Here is a 9741-nt window from a genome sequence, read left to right as displayed (position 1 = left end):
AGTGGGAGAGAGAGCAGCACCGAGAGAGGGCTTTTTCTTAAATATGACAATTTTCTCCGGGTTATTGATTTTGTATAGGCCTACACATTATGTCTATAGGCATGGTGCACGTTTCAGATCAATTAAATATTAACTCCAATATTATAATGTTCGTTGTTTTTTGAAGAGAGAGCGAGAGACCCCTCCCCACCACCACACCCTTGGGCACACTGTTATTACATGATGGCGACCCCTTCTGGAGGCCAAAGTAAATGTTTTTATAGATGAAGAAAGAGAAGAATATTTCTGCATCGAATATTGATCAGACTGGTCAGATTGATCAGATCTCTTTCATACAGGCCTATCTTTTTTTCCACCATCTCTCTCCCCCCCACCCCCCCTCCCCCCAAAAAAATTTCACCGCATTCCATCCTCCCAAGAAGATAATAGGCTGACCCGCAGCAGTCTAAATGTGACCTCCAAAGGCTCTCATCTCATATTTACCCACAGGTAGAAAGCTCTATATGCATGTGTTAGGCGGCCACGCTGATGGTAAAATCGATAAAGATGGATTGTAAAGGGTCAATATTGTGCTTCGCACCTGGGGACTTGTTGCCCGATGCCCCCTTTTCCCTGAGTGTGTGTGACAGACAGAGAGAAAGAGAGAGAGAGAGAGAGAGAGAGAGAGAGAGAGAGAGAGAGAGAGAGAGAGAGAGAGAGAGAGAGAGAGAGAGAAAATGAGCAACTCATAATAGGCTATGCAACCGCAACATCACAGGAGAGAGAAAGAGAGAGCTTGACGAGCAAGTGCTGAAGTCATCCAGCCAGCGGCCTGAAGGACCCCGCGCGCACACTGACATCATTAATCACGGCCCACTTGAAGATTATGACTGAAAGTATAGAATCGGTAACCATTATCGTCTCGGATGGCAGTTAAAACCTCTCCTTATTTTTCAAAACAATGTAATGGCATAGAGGGCTCTATGCAGGAGAAAGAAAAGAAGGGCCAGAGACTAGGGGGGAGGGAGACTGGTGTCACCGGGATGGAGTTACAGACTGGCGTTTCCTCTGGAGGAAATATCAAGGAGACACAGAGGTGGTCCACTTCATTACGCAGCCCCGACTGCTTTAATAATGATTACAAGAGCAACAATAGACTCGCGATTCTTTAAAACCAGGACACAACAATCGGATACAACAGTTTTATATGGGTAGTAGGCCTAGAATTTAAAAGATAGGCTAAGTAAAACAAATATAATAATGATAATAATAGCCTTGTAATAATAGCCTAATATAATTATTATTTAATTCTTGCCTAGAATTTATATTTTTTAATTATATTTTTTTGTGTACATTTCGAAAGTATTGGAATTGTATTTACATGAGGCCAAATAAAAACCCAATGACAACAATTTCGTTATAGAATAAAATATTATTTTTTTATTCCCATTAAAGTAGGGATATGCAAAGGCTTCCTGCATTTTGGAAATAAATAAATAGGAAAAAATAGAAAGGCCGAATAATTAGATAAATAAAAAAACGGAAAATTGTGTTCGCCAATATTTCCACAAAATGTAGGCTATATTTGGGGTAGAACAGCATCTTCGGTGGATTATAATTGTTAAATGTATTGACCTGAAAGCAGAGAGTAAGTTATGTCTTTCAAACATACAAACAAACAAAAACAAAAGCCACTACCATATTTCTATTTCTATCTTGTCAGATTGACGTCCTGTCATTTTGTTGACGAGACGAAACAAATTAACGTAACGAACGTAAACGCCTCCTCACGTCACCAGCAGCGTCTCTGCCTGTACTCACTCTGTCCCGTTCTGGTTTGGCATTTCAGCTGTTCTATGCACTACAATCACGAGAAACAGACGCTATAACCGTCTGCATTGTCTCTGTGGTAACTTTGATGTGTGTGTGTGTGTGTGTGTGTGTGTGTTTTCGATTTTCCGTGTGTGTTTCCTCCAATACACGGTGCCTAGGACTGTATGAGTAAGGCATTAAAAGCTAGCATGGTCCCTGTTAGCAGTAGGAAGTTGCAGTGATGAAAAGCAAAAGCTGGTGTCAAGATTGTTTTTTCTTTTTTTTAACACATCCCTACAGCTGATGGGAATAAATAGTAGCCAACTGCAGAGAGAGGGGAGGGAGTTTGAGCTGTGTGACATAAGGCTATTTGTGTATGTGTGTGTGTGTGTGTGTGTGTGTGTGTGTGTGTGTGTGTGTGTGTGTGTGTGTGTGTGTGTGTGTGACCACAGGCAACCTGGGTTTTCATATCTCCTCTCGATACACAATAAAAGCCCTGTCTGCATAGGCCTCACAAGTCCAACTTTGTTTCTCAACAAGGAGTGTAAACTGTTGTCAATATTCCGATAGCCTTCATCTCTGCCAATAATGACTGGCAGCAGCCGGCTTGCTATCTTATCTGGGGGCCAGGTAGCGCCGTACCTTGGGGGGAATATAGCTGCTGTGATAAAGAGTGTCTGGGCCAATAGAAAAGGCTCTTGTCTGTCTGTGAGGAGTTAATGGAGAACGCCACTGGAGACAGGAAGTCCTCAGAAAGTCAAAAGCACTTTATTGTGGCACCTGAATGGCCCGGCATAGGATTTCTCTGGAAACCCAATGGGGAAAAGGACATTACAGGGTCCTTACACGGGGTCATTACAACGGGGCGCTGGAGTTCAAGTGATCCATTGCATTTGAATGACAACATTCACATCGCTCCATTCATTCTGCCCCTCCTGTGTTGACCTGAACACCATCCCCTGTGGGAATGGGATGTTGCTGTGTAAAGTGGAGTGATGTGCTGAAGTTACAGTAGAGAGAGAGTGTACCATGTTCGGCTCATCCAAGTTTATCCCAAAGCATATGGAGAATTAACTGCAGAGGCAGGTGTTGTCTCATCTGAGTCAAAGGCAGACGTGGTGCATGGTGGCCATTGCTCCTTCTCACAGCAACAGGTTCATGGAGCCATAACCCACAGTACACTGCAGCATGACATCATCATCCTCTAAAAATGAACTGCAACATCGATCCCCTGCAGGCTGACCTCCCATAAGTCAAATATAGACGATGTGGGACATGTGTTTGGATGGAAGTGTATATTTACCTGTCACCAGGAACTCAAGGACATGGCAGCAGCGGGGGCCTGTATCCAAGCCGAGAGTGGAGTCGTTTTGGTAGGTGAAAATGAGTTGTAAAAGTGATAAATGGCCCACATTTCTCTAGCTGAGGAGCACATAGGAGCTGTGGTACCGTGCTTTCAGCCAAACAGTTAATTGCACAGCACAGTGAAGGCCCCAATAAAATACTCATAAAGCATAACAAGAAAAAAAAGTTTAGTCCAGTCAACCTCTTCCTCTCGTCTCCCTCTCGGCTTCCTCTTTCTTCTCCGCTCCTCCAGGCTAAATGGCTGCTTCCATCCCTGCCCCTTTGCAAGTTTTTTCCCCCAGCAGCACACAAATATTGTGTTGCCAGTGGCAACAATTCAATAAAATAACCAATCACATCTGCTCTTTCAAATATTTCCCAAATTATGCTGAGTCTGTACATAATAGGGTGAGTCGTCTCATCCGTGCGTTAGGAGGATTTCATGGCCATGGATTTACTGCGGTGTGATAAATGATCCCGAGGCTTGTTCTGACAAATGCAAGGCTACTTGTGAATGAGCGTGTGGTGCCGGGCACAGTGTGCAGGGCCTGATCCACTGTTATCAACTGGATTAGTGGCTCTTGATTGTGCCCTACATGTATTCAAACTCTGCTCTCAGCACCAATCAGAACCCCTAGGCTGTTGCATCCCATAGTGGGCTATAGTACGCTTGTCTCCATGGTCACCGCCACAAGTGTACAGTGGTAGCCCACCTCCTCCTAAGTGCACTCATTTCATAATAACAAGCTTGTGACAGCTCCTCATCAGGCAATCATGCTCCCAAATACAGAGGACGAGAAGGGTAAGGGGGTGAGCCAAGGTTTGTTTTGGCTAAATCAAATTTTGTCTCCAGCCTTCTTGCAGATAACCTTTTTTTTTTTACCCTCGCCTAGCTACCTCCACAGTCATATTTTCCAAGCGCACAGCTCTAATCTTTTAGAATGTCACTGGTGCTCATAATTCTACATAGCGCTGTCTCTTCCTCCTCTAAGGTCTCCTCTACCCTGCTGTTCCCCTCACCCCGGCCCTGGCCTGTTACCTGTACCTGTGTGTGGATGTTATATACTGGGGCCTTACTTTGGACCCCTCGCTGAGAACAGGAGATGACACAGTTTCTGGGTCACTTCTCTCACAGTCCAAATGCCACTCAGGGGGGGCTGCTGACCTTTTCCCCGTGGCCGTATAGCTAAAGCAGGCCAGCCTCCCATGCTGCCTGTCACCCCTGCGGTTTCAAGCCACAAACTCCCTCCGTTTCCCTGACAGACCCTCCCCCCCCCTACTGCAAACTCCCCACCGCGCTCCCCCTTGCTGTATTCTAATCCTCCTTTTTATCCATGGCAGCAATACACGTTTAAAAAAGCATGTGCACGCATCAAAGCTGACAAGCAAAGAATAACCACTGTAAAATATGGCCGCTGTATGACATCTTGGCTAAACTCAAGGACCATCACATTCACAGGCCCCAGCGATGGCCCACAAGACACATGGTGTATCGGGTCTCACTGGAAGGAACTCCAAATATGCTTCCTGGATTTATCTGTAGGCGTGGGTTACACGGCGAGTGGCCACTGTTTTTGCAAATGGGAGCTTGGCTCTAAATGGAATACCTCAATTAGCAAGAAGCCTAGTCAACACCTTGCTCATTAACACAGTATGTCATCTAAGATATTCAGCTTTCCACTGGGCAGGCTGCTCCTTCTTAAGTTGCACATTGAGGGGCTTTCAAAAATGTAATATTTCAATGGCCAAGCCCTGGGTGAGGACTTTTTGCAAGGTGTTTGGAGCTTTGATTCATTTGAATTTTTTTAAAGCTTTGGGCCGTACGTCTCTGCTGGTCTTGCACAACCAGTGACTCATACATCACTAACTCAACTAGCCCACCCACCACCAAATGAGTGGATTAATGTGTTTTAGCCATAGTTGTTCAGTTTCCCTCAAACATAATATCAACCCTCCATCCTGTCAATCAAACATCCACTGTCTTGCCATTTTTAAAATTCCCCCGGACCATTTTTCTCATGATCCATTGTTGATTTTAAATAACTGCCTCTGATTAGCCGGCAGAGCTTCCTAAAAATAAATATAAAATCTCTTAGTAACTGCTTCAGCTCAGGGGCAAGGGAGGCTGCTTTTTTCCCACTGCTGTTATTCAAGCCCTCTAAGAAAGAAAGAAAGAAAAAAAATCCTTTTCTAATTTCAAACTGGCTGCTCTTGACTCTTCCAGGAGAGCTTTTTATTTATTTCCACCCTGTGATGTCTTGCTGGCTGAGGGGAGGCTGAGAGGATCCCTACTAAAAGCACTATTCGCTGCCTGGGGCAGAAACAGGCCAGAGCGCTCTCCACATAAATAACACAGGAGCGTGGAGGAAGTCCGTTTGGTGGTCTGCTGGAGGGATAGAACTATACCTTGCACTCTGTCTCTGGTTCTGTCCTTCTTTTCTCATTCTCTGCGTGTCTCAGCGGTCTATCTAGCAGTGCGGCTGAAAAGACATAAAACAGCAGGATCTGGAAGAGATTGGGCCAAGCTGTACATCTGAGCAGAGAGTGGACTTCCAATAGCCTGCAGCGGGGCCCACGCCAGACAGAGTGGACGCTGTATCCAACTAATCTGACACATGGGAGTCAGATTTAACAATTGTAACCGATATCATAACACTGAATCAAATATGTAAATAAATCATTTTAGTTTATTGTCAATATTGTCATATGAAAAGCACGATGAAATGATATGCTTTCATTCTTATCTTCTCTCAAAAATAATTACGAGCAATCCTCATATATAAACTTCAAGACACATTTTTTTTCTTTAATAATTCAGCATGTTTACTAGAGGCCTCTCGAGGATCAAATTGCTCCAGAACCCTGGTGTTCCTGGCCCCGGGAAACGGCCTCTCTAAACTGGCCTTATTTGGAGAGCACTTGAGTGCCCCATTGTTGTGACAAGAACAATGAATCTAAAAAAGAGGTGGGAGACAAGTGCAAGGAAAAAACACAAAATAAAGATGTCTGGATGTCTCTTTTTTTTCTATATTTGCACACGCTTCATGGAAATACAGTCAGCTGACGCCGATGTCAGCGCTGGCCCTTTGAAGTCCATTTAAAAAAAGCTGTATTTAGTTTGCATTGTGTGCAGAACCTAATTTATAGGAGTTGACCCTGGCTCCTCTTTTGTGCGACAGCCATCTTGGAAAACAATGGCAGGAAGGCTTGAAACTTGAGAGGAACTGAATCTGCTGTTTTCCATTTTTTTCCCCTCTTCTGTTCTTATTCAACAGAGAATTTTCCCTCCCCGAGTAAAATAGCTCTGTTTTTGTGTCCAACAGGAGCCATAAACTGATGCCTAAGCATTCCATGGCCAGGCAATAGGGTTGAGTTTAACTGGACACATGGGGACAGTTGTTTTGTACCACATGGAGCAGAGGTAGGTGGGGGCTGACAGAGGAAGCCATGGCCGCCTGGCGACCCCGCGCTGACCCACTGGCCCCTTCATGGAAGGATCAAGGCCTAGATGGGAGCTGGTGGAGGGTTAGAGGTTTAAGGGTAACAAATCAAGCAACACTTTAGTGGTATTTAACCCCCACATACCATATCTCCCTAACTGCGCGGGCAGTGCATAACTGTGTAGAACAAACATAGAACTGCTTATTTGTGTTCTCTGTGTGTATGTGTGTGTGTGTGTGTGTGTGTGTGTGTGTGAGGGGGGGGGGGGGGGGGGGGGGGGGGGCTTTTCAGTGACAGAACTGGAGTGGGTCAGGTATACATTTCACCAAAAGTCTGCTTCAATCATCTCTTTGCAGGACAATAGGGGGTCGGAGCTTGTACTGAAAAATCTGTGATATAAGGAAACAAATTCTCTTTTTTTATTAAGTTTCAATACTACAACAGTTAGCAGGACACAATAGATCTGTAAATCGAACCCCCTCTTATTATAAGATGTATTCCCTGGGGCTGTGGTGGGTTCTTCATACTTTCACTTTTTCTTTCCTCTTAGCATTTTGTGTGCCATAAAGAAAAAGAGGACACGACAGGGACCCCCTATAGGCAGTGCATATCTGCCTTCTAAAAGCATCACTCAACTTTATGTTCACTTCTGCTTCCCCTAGCCAGGCTGTGTTTCTTCCATTGGTATCTGCTCATAAAAGGCACCGGGGCTGTAAAGATGTGCAACAGACAACTGCCGGATGTTCTCACACCTCAGCATGGGAATCCAGTGTTTCTGCGTACCTGTAAGCACTCGCATTAAGTTTTATATATAATAAGTATACAGTATAAAGTGTACGCTGTTAATCATGGCAACCATTAATTATAAATAGTGTCTCAAAACGTATATTTATTAATATAAAACACAAATACAAAATTCAACTGTACAATCATTTAATTTTCTTTTAAAACAGGTCACAGCGTAAAATCCAGCAGGATAAGTGCATAGTCATAAAACCCAACAGTGCAGTCATGCAGGTGACATATAAACCTAATTCATTTGCATTTTATTTGACTGTGAATGAAAAAGTTTTTCACAAGGGAACACTTTTACTACTTTTCTCTATTTTATACGGGTCTGGGTCTGAGGGGTTTTGGACTATTGCTTGGAAAAATTGTGACAACCCTTTTTTTTTTTTTTTTTTTAAATAATTGCTTTTGATATTTAAGTAGAAATTAATTGTAAAATGAATTAATCAGAAAAATAGTCAACACATGAATTCGATAATTTAAAAGAATGTTAATTGCCCACAGACTATACATCTAATTTAAAATGAGTATAATTAAACCATTCTGATATCAAACACAATGTAAACTTTTGTGTTAGGGCATCAAAACTGTCAGTACTTGAGGAACAAACTCTACCCAAAATTGTAAGAATAATAGATAGACAATTCATAGCTAGTTAATAATAGAAGTGGATACCAAGTAAGTTTTGATTATAATTCTGTGTTGAAATGTAGTAGGCTTTAAATCCTAGATAGATTTCATTAGGTGTTGTGATAAAGGGGTCACAGAGAGACCAGCTTTAATCTGAAATGAACCCCCCCCCCCTCCTCTGGAGAGTGACTGAGAGGGCAGTGAGTGACGCAGGTGAGAGTCAGGCGGTCCACCCAGCCCCCGGACCGCACCTCTCTCTTATCTGCCCGATGGAGCGAAAGGAGGAAGGAGTGACAAAGGCCAGGGCTTTGGGTTGGTGATAAGGAAGGGGGCTATATGTCCTGCTTTAGCCCTGGCTCGCAACCCCAATGGCTTGAGAGGGGGCCATCCAGGGGCCAGGGAAAGAAAGCGTTCCAAGACAGTGTTTTTCACACCCAGGTAGGAATCTGACCCTGTGCCGTCAAGATATAAAGAATGCTTTGCTTGCTGCTGCTGTGTATTTACGTGTGGTATAGTCTCTCTGGTGGGCAGTGAGAGAGAGCGAGAGGGAGGGAGGGAGAGCGAGAGAGAGAGAGAGAGAGAGAGAGAGGGGCAGGAAGAACGGTAACGACAGACAGAGAGACAAGAGGGTCAGACCGAGTTCACAGCAGATGCCAGCAGAGTCTCACACACACTGCAGGAAAGCCAAATTGCTTCCGGATCTGTAGGTATCCACCCCATGTTCCTACCATTCTACCGCCTTCCTGCCCTCTTTCCTTTTTTTCCTTCTCATATTTTCTTCTTCTTTTGTCTTTTATTCGGGCTCTTCTGTCAGCCGGTCCTGCTGCTGCTGCTGCTGCTGCTGCTGCGTGGCATGGCACAGGGTGACAATGTCTGTAGGGAAGCAGTCTTTGAGTAGGATCCCTCTGTCTCTTTGGCAGTCCAGCTCTCCTATGAAACCATGCCAGTAGATCACAAGGCCCGGACCAAACCTGCGGCGCAAAAGCCAAAAAAACGAAAAACAAAATTAGTACATCGTCGCTGTCATCTCACTGAAGTAGCTACGAATGATTTATGCATTTGCTTTTTATATATTTAATCATATCTGCCAAACGCTTACAGCTGTTGACTTTGGATTTGGAAGGCATAATAAAAAAATAAAAAAATAAATAAACAGGTACAAGTCAGTGAAGTGATGAGAAAAGATGGGACACCGGCGTGATTGATCTTAGGAGAGATAAGGTCGCTTAGGTATTTTCCTTTGATCGGCGTCCAGGAAAAACTTGCGCGGAATCAAACAAAAAAGAGCCGCCGAGGAGAGATTAAGATCTTTCTGACAGGGTGATACACACTCGATCACATTACAATGGCAGCGAAATAACAATAATCGGGAGAAATAACAAACCCTCCACCACCGAAAGGCCTCGGCATCCTGTCATCGGAAGCCTTTTGGCACATAGCGGAGCACGCAGAGTTCAACAGTGTCTGTGAGAGAGCTAAACACACTGCATCTGGTGGTGTTAACGTTAGCCAATCCCACTGTGTCCAGCTGTTTCATTCACATTCTCTTTGAAAAACCGGGTGAAACTTTGCCTTAGTTGGCGAGCAACAGCAGTTTATGTCTATAAATAATGACTCGCCGTGCAACTGAAAGTTCAGACTATCTAAATATAAAGGTGTTTTTTTCCCCCTGAATTCTATATTTTTTTCTCTCCCCTCATCATTTTACTGCTATTGTGTCTCACAGACACTGTAGCTACTGTACAC

At 44.0% G+C, this 9741-nt stretch overlaps 1 protein-coding gene across 1 annotated transcript in view; it reads right to left on the bottom strand.

Annotated features, from left to right (window-relative positions):
- Nucleotides 1-7535: 7535 nt before the first annotated feature.
- The window catches only part of cdin1 (CDAN1 interacting nuclease 1), a 54869-nt gene continuing 52663 nt past the window's right edge, over nucleotides 7536-9741 (bottom strand). The window contains exon 12 of the mRNA XM_080042931.1: nucleotides 7536-8966. Coding sequence (XP_079899057.1) covers nucleotides 8789-8966 — 178 coding nt within the window. The 3' untranslated portion in view covers nucleotides 7536-8788. The remainder of the gene's footprint in view (nucleotides 8967-9741) is intronic.

Source organism: Ammodytes marinus, assembly GCF_949987685.1.
Source record: "Ammodytes marinus genome assembly, chromosome: 15".
Lineage (NCBI taxonomy): Eukaryota > Metazoa > Chordata > Actinopteri > Uranoscopiformes > Ammodytidae > Ammodytes > Ammodytes marinus.
This window is presented reverse-complemented; position numbering and strand designations above follow the sequence as displayed.